This window comes from Malaclemys terrapin, chromosome 4 (genome assembly GCF_027887155.1).
Source record: "Malaclemys terrapin pileata isolate rMalTer1 chromosome 4, rMalTer1.hap1, whole genome shotgun sequence".
In the NCBI taxonomy this organism is placed as follows: domain Eukaryota; kingdom Metazoa; phylum Chordata; order Testudines; family Emydidae; genus Malaclemys; species Malaclemys terrapin.
Genome location: NC_071508.1, coordinates 21962104 through 21978497, shown reverse-complemented (window position 1 = coordinate 21978497; position 16394 = coordinate 21962104). Strand labels below are relative to the sequence as shown.

At 44.6% G+C, this 16394-nt stretch overlaps 1 protein-coding gene across 1 annotated transcript; it reads right to left on the bottom strand.

Annotated features, from left to right (window-relative positions):
* Positions 1 to 3110: 3110 nt before the first annotated feature.
* Positions 3111 to 10222, bottom strand: RPL10A (ribosomal protein L10a). Its single transcript, XM_054025298.1, is given in 9 exon segments — positions 3111 to 3156; positions 3158 to 3276; positions 5072 to 5238; positions 6747 to 6810; positions 6812 to 6833; positions 6835 to 6891; positions 7276 to 7380; positions 7617 to 7663; positions 10160 to 10222. Coding segments are annotated over 9 exon segments (690 nt in total).
* Positions 10223 to 16394: the final 6172 nt, after the last annotated feature.

Here is a 16394-nt window from a genome sequence, read left to right as displayed (position 1 = left end):
GCAAGCTATTCCGCTGGTTAGGAAAGATAGAAAATGTGGCAAAAGACCACCTTGGCTTAACCACGAGATCTTGCACGATCTAAAAAATAAAAAGGAGTCATATAAAAAATGGAAACTAGGACAGATTACAAAGGATGAATATAGGCAAACAACACAGGAATGCAGGGGCAAGATTAGAAAGGCAAAGGCACAAAATGAGCTCAAACTAGCTACGGGAATAAAAGGAAACAAGAAGACTTTTTATCAATACATTAGAAGCAAGAGGAAGACCAAAGACAGGGTAGGCCCACTGCTTAGTGAAGAGGGAGAAACAGTAACAGGAAACTTGGAAATGGCAGAGATGCTTAATGACTTCTTTGTTTCGGTCTTCACCGAGAAGTCTGAAGGAATGCCTAACATAGTGAATGCTAATGGGAAGGGGGTAGGTTTAGCGGATAAAATAAAAAAAGAACAAGTTAAACATCACTTAGAAAAGTTAGATGCCTGCAAGTCACCCGGGCCTGATGAAATGCATCCTAGAATACTCAAGGAGCTAATAGAGGAGGTATCTGAGCCTCTAGCTATTATCTTTGGAAAGTCATGGGAGACGGGAGAGATTCCAGAAGACTGGAAAAGGGCAAATATAGTGCCCATCTATAAAAAGGGAAATAAAAACAACCCAGGTAACTACAGACCAGTTAGTTTAACTTCTGTGCCAGGGAAGATAATGGAGCAAGTAATTAAGGAAATCGTCTGCCAACACTTGGAAGGTGGTAAGGTGATAGGGAATAGCCAGCATGGATTTGTGAAGAACAAATCATGTCAAACCAATCTGATAGCTTTCTTTGATAGGATAACGAGCCTTGTGGATAAGGGTGAAGCGGTGGATGTGGTATACCTAGACTTTAGTAAGGCATTTGATACGGTCTCGCATGATATTCTTATCGATAAACTAGGCAAATACAAATTAGATGGGGCTACTATAAGGTGGGTGCATAACTGGCTGGATAATCGTACTCAGAGAGTTGTTATTAATGGTTCCCAATCCTGCTGGAAAGGCGTAACGAGTGGGGTACCGCAGGGGTCTGTTTTGGGACCGGCTCTGTTCAATATCTTCATCAACGACTTAGATATTGGCATAGAAAGTACGCTTATTAAGTTTGCGGATGATACCAAACTGGGAGGGATTGCAACTACTTTGGAGGACAGGGTCATAATTCAAAATGATCTGGACAAATTGGAGAAATGGTCTGAGTTAAACAGGATGAAGTTTAACAAAGACAAATGCAAAGTGCTCCACTTAGGAAGGAAAAATCAATTTCACACATACAGAATGGGAAAAGACTGTCTAGGAAGGAGTACGGCAGAAAGGGATCTAGGGGTTATGGTGGACCACAAGCTAAATATGAGTCAACAGTGTGATGCTGTTGCAAAAAAAGCAAACATGATTCTGGGATGCATTAACAGGTGTGTTGTGAGCAAGACACGAGAAGTCATTCTTCCGCTCTACTCTGCTCTGGTTAGGCCTCAGCTGGAGTATTGTGTCCAGTTCTGGGCGCCGCATTTTAAAAAAGATGTGGAGAAACTGGAAAGGGTCCAAAGAAGAGCAACAAGAATGATTAAAGGTCTTGAGAACATGACCTATGAAGGAAGGCTGAAAGAATTGGGTTTGTTTAGTTTGGAAAAGAGAAGACTGAGAGGGGACATGATAGCAGTTTTCAGGTATATAAAAGGGTGTCATAAGGAGGAGGGAGAGAACTTGTTCACCTTAGCCTCTAAGGATAGAACCAGAAACAATGGGTTTAAACTGCAGCAAGGGAGGTCTAGATTGGACATTAGGAAAAAGTTCCTAACTGTCAGGGTGGTTAAACACTGGAACAAATTGCCTAGGGAGGTTGTGGAATCTCCGTCTCTGGAGATATTTAAGAGTAGGTTAGATAAATGTCTATTAGGGATGGTCTAGGCAGTATTTGGTCCTGCCATGCGGGCAGGGGACTGGACTCGATGACCTCTCGAGGTCCCTTCCAGTCCTAGAATCTATGAATCTATGAATCTATGGATTGACCCTCATTTGGTGAGATTTAATGTTCAGGGAGTTTATGGTTCCAGTTCATATGATCCAATGGAGAAGGTCACTTGGTCTCTTTCTCGTAGTGGGAGAACTATTACTACTCTTTGGCGTTTATGCTTTTTAAAAAAAAAAAAAAAAAAAAACACACACACATTCCTGGCTGGATTGTAAAACTGATTGGGTGGCAGGGGGGCTGCAGGGTTTATAAAATTCTGTGAAGACATCATATTCTAAGAAGGACTTAAAAACGAAGGTTTCATCAAAGAAATCTTTCCATGTTGAAGGCTCCTGACTGGCTAGTGAGAGTCTTCAGGATGGGAATCTGTTCAATTCATCTGGCTTCGCAGCTCATCTTTATGAGAAGCTTCCCTGCTGATCCCCGTCATTTAACTGCGGCTACTCCTCATTTAACTTTAGGTATGCTCTCAATGGCATATAGGTTGCTCTAACACAGTGGTTCTCAACCTTTCCAGACTACTGTATACCCCTTTCAGGAGGCTGATTTGTCTTGTGTAGCCCCAAGTTTCACCTCACTTAAAAACTACTTGCTTACAAAGTCAGAAAAAAATAGAAAAAGGTGTCACAGCAGACTATTACAGAAAAATTGCTTACTCTGATTTTTACCATATAATTATATATTATACACTGAAATGTAAGTACACAGAGCAATATAAACAAGTCATTGTCTGTATGTAAGTTTAGTTTGTATTGACTTGGCTAGTGCATTTCATGTAACCTGTCGTAACACTAAGGAAATAGCTAGATGAGTTAACGTACACCCGGAAGACCTCTACATAACCAGGGGTATGTGCATCCCTGGGGTGAGAATCACTGCTCTAAAATTCTGAATCACAAGCAGCTCCAACATAGGTTAAGTTACAAACAAGTACGCAGGAGGGGACTGACAATGGCAAGGTACAGCAGAGGTCTCAGTCTCATAGAATGAGACAGTTACTCAAAATGATTGGGAACAAGAGTCCTAAAACGACTGAAAGCTCTGCGGATGAGGAGACACAGACGCAGAGTGACTGGGTGCTCTGAAACATTTATTACTGCCAGTTTAGTAGAGGCGCTGTGGTTTTCCCATGGTGCTCTTGATGTACAACATGCACATTCTGACAGTTCTTCAGCAAGAACACCAGGAAGTTGATGGCCAGGTGAAAGTTGTAGACTAGCTCATCTTCCGTCATTTTTACATGGCCAACAGCCACTGCCAGACAAAGCACCTGGGGTAGGGAGAAGGACAATGTCGTCATTCAACTCCAGTGGTACAGACTTTATAGTACAGTCAGTTTAAAGACAACCATACAATAGCTTAAGTAGATTCAGTCATCAAAATATGTACATAATTAGATTAAGGGGCTGATTTAAATCTTTGGAATCCGTCTGTAGGCTGCAATTGAGTCTCCCCATAAATCTTTTTTAAAAAGATAAAATGTTTCCCCAATTACAACAATTCCTCCACAGCCTGGAAATGCTTTATGGAATTCCAAAGTTTCCAGAGTTTGATACTTGAAGACTCCATTAAATGCACCATTTGTGGAATTTAGATCTGAACAGCTTTACATTCGACCAAGTTCAACCTAATTTTTTCAGTTCCTTTATCAAAAAGCAGACATAACTTTGCCACTGGCTTCCACGTGCTGTAACTAAACATGCATGCTAAAAAACTGGGAGCAATCTTTGTTGATGATGAAACTAGTCCGCTGATTATACAGTACTTTTTATTAGCAGATCTCAAAGTACTTTAAAAAAGGTTGTGAGTATAATTGTTCTTGTTTTGTAGATCAAAAACTTGAGGCAAAGATTAAGTGACTTGCTCTACACCACAAGATCAATGGCAGACCAGGGAAGAGAACTGAAATTTATCAATACCCAATCCAATACACTCTCCCCCCTACACTATGCAGTAAAATTTCTAATGATAAATCTCTCCTCCCCAACCAACAGATTCCACAAAATCACTAATCCATGCTGCACAGAATATTTGTTTTACAATAATCTGTTTTGTTTATATTTTTCATATTAGAAAAATCATTAGGATCCTATTAATTTCTGCTTTTTTGCATCTCAGCCACCAAGCTTTGCTTTTCATTCTGTAAACACCACACCCTGGGTACCAAATTTGCTCAAATCTATGATATATAGCCAGATTATAGACTGAAGGAAAGTTTAAAAGGAAATAATAGATCAATGCTGCAGTGTCAGGAATTCAGTAGCTCAAGCTATTTAAGTGAAAGATTGATATGTTCAAAGACTACCACTTTTGCTCTTGGTTCATTCAAGTTGTTTTTAAATCAAGTGGCCAATTAAGCTTGATGGCGAATACTCAGTCAAGCAATATTTGCTATGAGTCAGGTTTCGAGCATCATGATGCCAGACATGAAGATTAAGCATTTGAATTAGGACTGTGTTCATTTAAAACTCTGGTTCCATCCTCTATATTAACTTTCTTGAAAGTTAAACTTTTAAAGCAAATACAAGAAAACACTATTCGAAACTCACTGTTTCACCTGTAAGACTGTGAAGTTCATTTACACAGTATTAAGCATAAAGCTTCAGCTACTACATACATCAGTCTATATAATGCAAACCTATTATCCTAATTCCTGGCTAACTGAATCTTGGCCACTTGATCCTCCCTGACTACAGGAGCCAATCATGCCAGGTGCTGCGCATGTCCTTAATTCCCACTGACTTCAGTGAGCACCAAGAGCCCTCAGTATTTTCCAAGTTCAGGACCCTTAATTTGCATCTGTAGTTTAAAACAAATTGTAAATTCCCTCCATCCTCAGGTTAGCATCTGAATGCTTTGTGTTCCCTAAACACACAAACTGAGATTGACTAGATATTTTCCACTAGCAGCCGCCTTAACAACACTGGAGGAAAACTGCAGTCCAGCCCTGACTGTGCAAATCCATGTATAATGGCAGGCAGCCAATAACTTCATTACAGTCCTGACTCCCATCACATGCTGTGTAACTGACTTCTGGGGTCTGGTGTTTTGCATTTATTGTTTACCTTTTTCATTTGAAATTTGATGATAGACTGGACTTCACTGACTTTGGCCACCATGTTTTCATTGTGAGCGAAAAGGGAGGGGATCTTGTCGGCTTTGTTCAGACCCTGACCCAAGGTAAGAGGAATCTGTTTGATCAGGGAAGCCAGAGAGGCATTGTACTACTTAGCTATAGAAAAAAAGATTAATGCATAGAACATGGCAGTTCTGCCCACACCTATTTTAATACAGAGTTTGATTTACACCTCACTTAGAGAAACTTGCAAACTGTTGCTAAGAACCATTAAGTGCTCACAACAAAGGTTCTTTGTATATTTACAGACTTCAGAGAATCTTGCATTAGGTAACACGTTATACTTGGAGAGAAGCCTAGGTTGAACAAGTGTAATCGCCCCTCACTACTGATCTGGCATGTTTCTTAAACACGGGTAATCCCAATACCAGACAAGACAGTTTCTGGAACAAGCCAGGGAAATTTCCTCCTTTCCTTACCCCTCCCAATACACATCAGCATCAACCTGATGGTGGGGGTGACAGATAAGGGTTCTGTTCATTACAATAAGAGCTCTGCGCATTCATTGGAAGAGATTACACTTTATTTGCGGTGTTGTAACCATGTGGGTCCCAGGATATGGGAGAGGTATTATCTTTTATTGGACCAACTTCTGCTGGTGAAAGACAAGCTTTTGAGCTCCACAAACCCAGACCTGAAGACTCTGTTGAGCTCAAAAACTTGTCTTATTGGACCAACTTCTGTTGGTAAAAGAGAGACACACAGGGTGGGTGAGGTAATATTAACCATTGAGGGCTGTTGCTGAGGTCTTATCCACACTGGGATTTAGCTACACTTAGGAGTTCACTGTGATGCAACTACTCAACTGGCTAATTGTAATATAGACAAGACTTAAGGCAACAGAACTCAAGCAAACCAAATCTGTTGTAAGTGCTTTGCAAAAGCAGCACTGGTCAAGCTAACTAGTCACATTGCCCAGCAGCATGACATAATAAATCATACCCTTGCAATTCAATTCCTTACTACCCTGTCAGATAAGTTGCTGACTTGAAATTGCCAAGTAGATACATTTCTTCTCTAGCATTGCTCAGCCACTTGCACCCCAAAAATCTCTTTGGTACCCCATACTGGAGTTGAGGGAAGCAACTGCTACAAGACTGAATTTCCAAGGAATCCGAGTAAACAGGGTAGCTCTCTTCCAGTGTCAGTGCACCTAGGATTTACAAAGGCTGGTCACGTTAGCAGCTTTTCCTCAATGGTGGGATATACACCATGACTTAATGTTAAAGAAATAATTCATCTTGATTACAAAAGTAATTGAGAAAGCTATGCTTTCTTGTTTAGAGAACCACATTTTAGATCTAGGATCCTTGGACAAGTCCTTTTAAACAATTCCTCGCTAACAATGTAGTGAGTAGGAGTCAATTACTCCTACAGGAATTTTCTGCAGTGGTCATGTTGGATACTGTAGTGTGTATGTAAAGTCTGACACCTTCAGGAGACAGAAACTTGCCACAAGGGAAGCTTATATCGCATTTTAACAGTAGCATTTCTCCCCCATCTCTTGGAGTTTATACCAGCCCACTGTCTGTGTTATATTACCTGGTATTTCCAGGTAACCTCTATCCACACAAATTACAGGCATATTGGCAGCATAGTTCTACTCACCTTTTTCACTAGCTTCTTGTTCTTGAGTTTCTTCAGAGCCTTGATGTCCACATGAGGGATATTTGACTGCTTTGGCCTCATCAGTGTTGCTCGACCCCCAGCACACAGGCTGAGAATTTAGGACACAGGAAGGACTTGAGCCTGTCAGGAAGGGAAGATGACACCCCCACACTGTCCTTCTGCACTGTCAGCACTACACACCTTGAGGGAGCATGCAGAGCTATAGCCCAGAAACCTTACAACAATCACCTGTGAATCTTCATCCACCTGCCTCTAATCTGGCTTCTCCAACTGGTCAGAGGGATCAGCACAGGAGCCTCATCACATCTCTGCTCACATTTTAAGACCCAGGATAGGGGTCTGTCCAGCCATACCACTTGGAGACGGGTGTGTGTGGAGGGGTTGTCTGAACTACCTGGGCAATTCAGCACTGCACCGTCCTGCCATTGTATCAAGCAGTCAACGTGTTGCCAACCACATGTACATTCAAAGTGCCCGGAAGGGAGAAGGATGCAGGCCAAAGACTGGGTGGAATCAGAGAGGTGCCAAGCCTGACTGTGCCAGAAATGTTTGTCCTTCTGCGGGTCATAGTTTTTCAGGCTGATCAGCAGCTCCACAGTTTCTGCAAACCTGAAGAACAGAACAAACAAAAGAAGCTTCAAGTAACTGCAGATTCACCCAAAGTTAGAATTTAAGAAGCCAGTAAAACAAGATGAATATCAATATGCATAGGAAGAGCTGTGATGATATTTAGCAGAGCATGGATACTCTGCCACAAATCCCTCTCTCTCTTCACCAGAGATTTCCAGTCATGGAGTTGGCATTTGGGGAAGGGCGCTACCCACAGCACAGAGGAGAGTTCTGACTTGCGTGGTTTCACTTGAGTCCCTTGTAGGATCTCCAGCACTGCTTCCTACAGGGTGTCACGGGAAAATTTACTGCTGGGGATTTGAAAGACAAGGAGCCGATCAGAAACTTGAAAGGATCAACTGAATTAATCACTCTGGACAGGATGCAACCGCAGATACGTTAGCATCTAAAACCACCTTTAATCCCACCAACCAGGTAGCCGGTTAGCCTGCAGCATTCTGGTGGAATTACACATTAAATTTAAACAATACAACAGGGGCTAGTGCAGCAGTGATAAAAATGGAAGTGACATGTTCACTATGCAGGCCCAGAAAGGTGCAGAAATAACTAAACAGCAACAATGGTGAATTGTAAATTAGATCCTTTGTTCTTTCATCTTCAATAATCTCACGTGCTCAGAGCACAGGGAATCCCTGTTTTTCAATACAGTAACGATTTATCTTTTCAGCCCATTTCATTCCACAGCCCCAGAGATGCTGAAGCCACAAAACCCGGATGAGAAAAGCAGCCACAGTGACGGTTTATTCCTCAAAGAGCCTTAGCTCCATCAAGGAGGGGCCCATTCTAGGGCAAGAGTATAAAGAATTTATAAAATATAGCTGGGTTCACAAAAGAACTAGGTAAATTCATGGAGGGCAGGTCCAGCAATGGCTATTAGTCAAAACAGTCAGGGATGCAACTCCATGCTCCACATGTTATTAAGCCTCTGTCAGAAGCTGGGACTAGAATCATAGAACTGGAAGGAACCTCGAGAGGTCATCTAATCCAGTCCCTTGCACTCATGGCAGGAATAAGTATTATCTAGACCATTCCTGACAGGTGTTTGTCCAACCTGCTCTTAAAAATCTCCAATGATGGAGATTCTACAACCGCTGTAGGCAATTTATTCCAGCGCTTTACCACCCTGACAGTTGTAAGTTTTTCCCAATGTCCAGCCTAAACCTCCTTTGCTGCAATTTAAACTCATTGCTTCTTGTCCTATCCTCAGAGGTTAAGAAGAACAATGTTTCTCCCTCCTCCTCCTAGCAACCTTTTACATACTTGAAAACTGTTATGTCCCCTCTCTGTCTTCTCTTTTCCAGACTAAAAACACCCAATTTTTTCAATCTTCCCCCATAGGTCATGTTTTCTAGACCTTTACTTATTTTTATTGCACTTCTCTGGACTCTCTCCAATTTGTCCACATCTTTTCTGAAATGTGGCACCCAGAACTGGACACAATACTCCAGGAGAGGCTTTATCAGCGTAGAGTAGAGGGGAAGAATTACTTCTTGTGTTTTACAGACTAACAGATTTATTTGGGCATAAGCTTTCATGGGTAAAAACCTCACTTCTTCAGATGCATAGAGTGAAAGTTACAGATGCAGGCATTATATACTGATACATGGACAGCAGGGAGTTACTTTGCAAGTGAGAACTAGTGTTGACAGAGCCAATTCAATCAGGGTGGATGTAGTCCACTCCCAATAATAGATGAGGAGGTGTCAATTCCAGGAGAGGAAAAGCTGCTTCTGTAATGAGCCAGCCACTCCCAGTCCCTATTCAAGCCCATTTCTAGGCCTGATTGAATTGGCCCTGTCAACACTGGTTCTCCACTTGTGAAGTAACTCCCTGCTCTCCATGTGCCAATATATAATGCCTGCATCTGTAACTTTCATTCTATGCATCTGAAGAAGTGAGGTTTTTACCCACGAAAGCTTATGCCCAAATAAATCTTAGTCTTTAAGGTGCCACCAGACTCCTTGTTGTTTTTGTAGATACAGACTAACACGGCAACCCCCTGATTCTTGTGTCTTACAACACTCCTGCTAATACATCCCAAAAGGCCGTTTGCTTTTCTTGCAACAGTGTTACACACTGTTGACTCATTTAGTGATCCACTATGACCCCCAGATCCCTTTCTGCAGTACTCCTCCCTAGGCAGTCATTTCCCATTTTGTATGTGTCTAACTGACTGTTCCTTCCTAAGTGACAGGTTTCAGAGTAGCAGCCATGTTAGTCTGTATCCGCAAAAAGAACAGGAGTACTTGTGGCACCTTAGAGACTAACAAATTTATTAGAGCATAAGCTTTCGTGGACTACAGCCCACTTCTTCGATGCACTTCCTAAGTGGAGTACTTTGCATTTGTCCTTATTGAATTTGGTCCTATTGACTTCAGACCATTTCTCCTGTGTGACCAGATGATTCTGAATTTTAATCCCATCCACCAAAGCACTTGCCACCCCTCCCGGCTTGGTAACGTCCAAAAACTTTATACACGTGCTGGCTACACCATTCTCTACATCGCTGATGAAGAGAAGCGGCCCCAGAACGGACCCCGGGTCTGTTCGCTCCCTCCGCAGCAGCTGGCTCCGGCCCTGCACGTGGCCGGCGGGCTCCACGCAGGGACGCCCCGGCTCAGCCCCCAGGCGGCGTCGAACCGAGCCTTCAGCCCCCCCACCCCCCCGTGTTGGGCCTCAGGCGGCCGCAGGGGGTCGGGCTTTGCCAGTCGCTCCTAATAAATAGGGGCCTGCTCTCGCGAGAGTTGGGCGTTGGCACCAATGGGACGCCATTTTGGTAGAGGCGGAAGGAAATGGAAAAATGGCTTTGTTTGGGCGCCATCTTGGGAGAGGCAGAGCGTGCGTCGTCGTCCCCCGCACTCCCCCCGCAGCCGCGCGGAGTGATTCCCTTCCCTACACGCTGCTGGAACTTCTGGGAGCCGCAGTCCACATGCCAAGCGCTGGCATGGAACAGTTTGTAGAGTGGGGGGGCTGAGAGCCATTGGACCAAACTAGCACCCCTAGTTCCAGCACCAGGCCAAGCTCAGCAGAAGCACAGCAGTGTATGTGCAGCTCTGCGGGGCGGTTTAATACCGTGTGAGGGTTTAGCAGGCTGGGCAGTTGGCTGGATGCTTGGCTTTGAAGCCCAGGCTGCTTTGTCAGAGACAGCCAAAAAAAAAAAAAAAAAAAAATCTGTGGTCCAGGGTACACAGCCTGCTGGGATTTCCCATAATGCTCAGGGTCCACCCTGCGTGCCCAAACTCACCCTGCACTAATACCCAGAGCCTGGCAGCACCTCCAGGGATTGTCTTGTGGCAACGTCCTCGGTGAAGTCCTGGTGCTAGAGGAGGACAGGGATGCTTATTAACTGGCTGAGATCTCTAACGGAAGAGATCCCATAGACTAAAAAGCCAGAGAGTACATAGAGAGACATCTCCCAGATGAGACAAGCAAGACTTTACATCTCACTTAAGGACTTCCTTATTTCAACAAATGATTAAAATGCTCTAACTAGAGGCACGCTGCCTTATACAAAACAGCCTAACAATTCTCCTAAAGGCAAGCAGTAGCAGAAGTGGGGGAAGATTGGTAGTTTTAAAGTTGAACCACAACAGTGTGATGAGTGTTACCGAGTGACTTGTGACAGGTAACCTGGTTCCCATCTGTCAGACACCGACAGCTTCTGTCAAGCCTGAAGACATGCAGCCTAAACATTAGGAGCTGTGTTCAATAATGGGATGTATTTCAAAGCTATCACTTTGTGTGCTAATGCTAGAGGATTATGTGTTCATATGACACCAAACTTCCGATAATAATGAGTTAAGGTGAATGGCAACAAGTTGTAAACAAGTTTTAAATATGGGTTAATAGCCTACATGAATATAGGATTCTATGTTTCCCCTACCAGCGGTTGTGATGGCACACCTACCTAAAACAGCGCACGAAAACTGTTCTAGGCCATTGCCAGCAGGGAATCCTGAACTTGGGACTTTTCAAGAGAGTACAGACAGAGTTTCAAATGTGTTTTGCTTTTAAAATAGCCACACTCTTTTCATGCTTGAGATTTCAAACGGAGTTAGAAGCACTGCAGTATAATTTAAAGGCCAAAACTATCTTATGTGCTTATTATGCATCCGAAGAAGTGGGCTGTAGTCCACGAAAGCTTATGCTCTAATAAATTTGTTAGTCTCTAAGGTGCCACAAGTACTCCTGTTCTTCTTTTTGCGGATACAGACTAACACGGCTGTTACTCTGAAACTTATGTGCTTAGGCGTCACAAGCAAAGTGATTCCTTCTGCATGTATGATTTGACAAGTTACTCAGCTGTAAAACTAGCTGCAACAAGGCATGTTCGGGGAACATCAGGAGGACTGTCTAAAAACTTAGTAAAAAGAACAAGTTCTCATGCATGACACTGCATGTGAGTGGTAAATGTTTTGCACCTTCCTCAGCCCCGCCCCTCAACCCCAGTCAATGGGGAACAGATTAGCAGCTTTGGTCACTTAGCGCTAAAGGGTTTTACGCTTATGACCCAGCAGGCATTTCCTTGGTCAGCTATCTTCACTTTAAGTATAAACTCAATTTTGGGGCATTCCTGGGCTTAAGGGGATTAAGGAGGAAAGTCCCAGCAGTGGATTTCCCAAAATGCAATATGCACAACAGCTGATTAAATCCACATGGACAGTGCCACCATCTGACCCCCAATCTCACAGGCTTGGCTTTGAAGCACAGAAAGGTTATGGGTTTTACACAGAAAGGATATGGGTTAATGATCAGAACTCTCCTCCCTGAAAGCTAGTTGCTAACCACCAACTCCACGGGGCCATCAGAAGGACACATGGTTATGTGACTTGTATAAGCTTAACTAGTAAGATCCAGGTGTGATGAAGTGGAAATTGTCTGTAATATTTGTATGAATCCTATGTGAGTCTCAGTTTCCATTATACGCTGCATTGTTACTCAGTGGGTGGAAAAGGCCTGTTTGTGCTCGAGGCTGGCTAAGAGATACAGGTATGACTGGCACCTGGCTTTCTGAGTCCTGGCCTACACTAGAAAATTACGTCTCTTGGGGTGTGAAAAATCCACACATACCCCGAGCGGCATAGTTCAGCCAATCTCAGTCCCCACATAGGCAGCGCTAGGTTTACAGAAGAATCCTGTTGAGCTAGCTACCGCCTGTTGGGGAGTCAGAGGACCTACGCTGATGGGGGACGCCCTCCCTTAGGCATAGGTAGTGTTGGCACTGTTGCGTTTGAAGTGTAGAGGAGCCCTGATACTAAATGGGTCATTGGAAAAAGACTGGCAGAGGTAGACCCCATATCAGTGGAGAAGCCATGAAGACAATGGCAAATCCACTCCCGGGGACATTGATACCTAACACCCAAGGACACAGAGAGAGATGGAGTTCCACACTGTGACGCTCTGGACCTCGGGGGAACACCCTAGACCCCCATGTTCATCTTTATAAAATGCTTGTGTGGTATCCAATGCAAAGTTTGTCATGTCGGGTGTCTTCATAAGGCTCATAATGCACTGAGCATGTTTGTTACAGTGATAATAACATTGTTACAGTAATGTTATAGGTTATAATTTCATGTATATAGTTATGAGCCTGAAAATGTGTCCTCATGGCTTAAAGCAAGCCCATGCAAAAATTGTCCGAGAGCAGAAAGGCAGTTCACACCTCATCAGGACACGGATGGGACAAACCCAACTGCAGGTTGGAGAAGATGCGGTTGTATCTCAGCACCATGCACAGTATCCCTGATGATGACACAGCACAACTTGTTGCTGAGCTCTGTGACTTTATCCTCACGCACAATTATTTCAAATTTGGTGACAATATATACCTCCAGACCAGTGGCACCGCCATGGGCACCCGCATGGCCCCACAATATGCCAACATTTTTATGGCTGACCTGGAACAACGCTTCCTCAGCTCTCGTCCACTCACGCCCCTTCTCTACCTACGCTACATTGATGACATCTTCATCATCTGGACCCATGGGAAGGAGACCCTGGAAGAATTCCACAATGCTTTCAACAGCTTCCACCCCACCATCAACCTCAGCCTGGACCAATCTACACGAGAGGTCCACTTCCTAGACACCACAGTACAAATAAGCGATGGCTACATTAACACCACCCTATACCGAAAACCCACCGACTGCTATGCCTACCTTCATGCCTCCAGCTTCCACCCCGGACACACCACACAATCCATCGTCTACAGCCAAGCGCTGAGGTACAACCGCATCTGCTCCAACCTGCAGATGCAATCTGCTCAGACAGAGACCAACACCTACAGGATCTTCACCAAGCATTCTCAAAACTACGATAACCACACAAGGAAATAAAGAAACAAATCAACAGAGCCAGACGTGTACCCAGAAGCCTCCTGCTACAAGACAGGCCCAAAAAAGAAACCAACAGAACTCCGCTGGCCATCACCTACAGTCCTCAGCTTAAACCTCTCCAACGTATCATCAGTGATCTACAACCCATCCTGGACTATGATCCCTCACTTTCACAGACCTTGGGAGGCAGGCCAGTCCTCGCCCACAGACAACCCGCCAACCTTAAGCATATTCTCACCAGCAACCACGCACCGCACCATAACAACTCTAACTCAGGAACCAACCCATGCAACAAACCTCGATGCCAACTCTGCCCACATATCTAAACCAGCAACACCATCACAGGACCTAACCAGATCAGCTACAACATCACCGACTCATTCACCTGCACGTCCACCAATGTTATATGTGCCAGCAATGCCCCTCTGCTATGTACATTGGCCAAACTGGACAGTCACTACGCAAGAGGAAAAATGAACACAAGTCAGATATCAGGAATGGCAATATACAAAAACCTGTAGGAGAACACTTCAACCTCCCTGGCCACACAATAGCAGATGTAAAGGTAGCCATCTTGCAGCAAAAAACTTCAGGACCAGACTCCAAAGAGAAACTGCTGAGCTCCAATTCATTTGCAAATTTGACACCATCAGATCAGGATTAAACAAAGACTGTGAATGGCTATCCAACTACAGAAGCAGTTTCTCCTCCCTTGGTGTTCACACCTCCACTGCTAGCAGAGCACCTCACCCTCCCTGATTGAACTAACCTCGTTATCTCCATAGTGATTTATACCTGCCTCTGGAAGTTTCCATTACTTGCGTCTGTTGAAGTGGGCATTCACCCACGAAAGCTTATGCTCCAATACTTCTGTTAGTCTTAAAGGTGCCACAGGACCCTCTGTTGCTTTTTACAGATTCAGACTAACACGGCTACCTTTCTAAGTTTTTAAGGACATTGAAAGTGTTAAAATCAGCTTAGAATGCTTTTTGCTTTTATTTCATTTGACCAAATCTGACTTGTTGTGCTTTGACTCATAATAATTTAAAATCGATCTTTATAGTTAATAAATCTGTTTGTTTATTCTACCTGAATCAGTGCCTTTGGTTTGCAGAGTGTCAGAGGCTCCCCTTGGTATACCAAGCCTGGTACAGCTCAATTTCTTTGTTAAATTGACGAACTCTCATAAGCTGCAGCGTCCAGTGGGCATAACTGGGCACTGCAAGATGGAGGTTCCTAGGGTTGTTTCTGGGCCTGGAGATATTGGCTAGTGTCATTCACTCGCAAGTAGCTGGGAGCAGCTGACATGCCAGAGACTGTGCGTGAACAACCTAGGAGTGGGAGTTCTCACAGCAGAGCAGGGTAAGGCTGGCTCCCAGAGTCAAGGATTGGAGTGGCCTAGCAGATCACCGGTCCAGATAACACCAGAGGGGAACGTCACACCCAGCTCTCAGCAGGGAAGCTGTGCAACATTCCCCAGCTCCAGAACAAAAGAATTGGCTGCTGAAAGGATTGGGGCTCCCACCTGGAGTCTGACCAAGGAGGTCAGACTGAGAGCCACATAGAGCTTGATCACGGGGCTCACTACAGCTTGGCTGGGCTCTGGGCTAAGCAGAATGGGCTGTGCTTTGACCGTCAGGTCTCTATGCTAACCTAACACCTTCCTGTGCTGTGTCCCAGTTGACTAATAAACCCGACTTTTGACAATGCTGTCTGAGCATCACTGCAAACGCTTGCTGAGGTGCATTAATCCCTGAAGAGTGTACAAATCTTCATCAGGAGTCTCTCTCTTGCTCTGTTGGACTCTCTGAACAGAGCGTGTGGTGTGAAGCATGCATGCTGAAGGCCTAGAGGTCCAGTCTAAGGGGGTGGTGAAGAGACATGGGTTACCCTGCAGGAAGACTGAGACCCTAGGAGGGTCGGGCACACTGAAGGACGCCTCCTAAAGACTGTACCAAAGCTGGGGGCGTAGCACCAATCCCGTGGACCCGTGACACTAGTATATTTACGTTGATGATCCACTTCCGGAGATGCCCTAGAACTTCAGCCACTAGACAGATATCTGCAGCTGGGACAAGGAGAACGAGGGACACCCCGACCCAACGAGCCCCCAGGATTTGTAGTGCTGAAAATAAATCCACCCTGCTTCTGCTACCTGATGGTGCAGCGCCTCCTTTCCTGCCCAGCCCGGCGAGCTATGCAGCATGTGTCTGTGAACTCTCCCCAGCATTGCTAGTGGCTACATACAACTAAAAACAGCTAAGGATGAAATGGGTTTGGAGTGAATGTATTAACAGCAGCAATGCCAAATTCTGGGAAGAGGCCATCTGTACAATGAGCCATGTGTGAACTGCTGCTAGCGTTTAAACCAGTGGTCCCCAAACTTTTCAGTCATGCCCCCCCGCCTAGCCCTGTCCATGCCCACCCCCTATGTCCCAGAGCTGGGAGCAGGGCCCTGGCTCCTTGGGGGGGCGGGGGGTGACGGGGAGGGGGAAGAAATGCGGACAGGAGGGCTAAGAGGTAGCATTGCCAATTTTGGTTGGATGTATTCCTGGAGATTTCATCACATGACATCTTTAATTAAAGATTAATCTTTAATTCCTGGAGACTCCAGACCAATCCTGGAGGGTCAGCAACCCTAGTAAGGGGGCCAGGTCT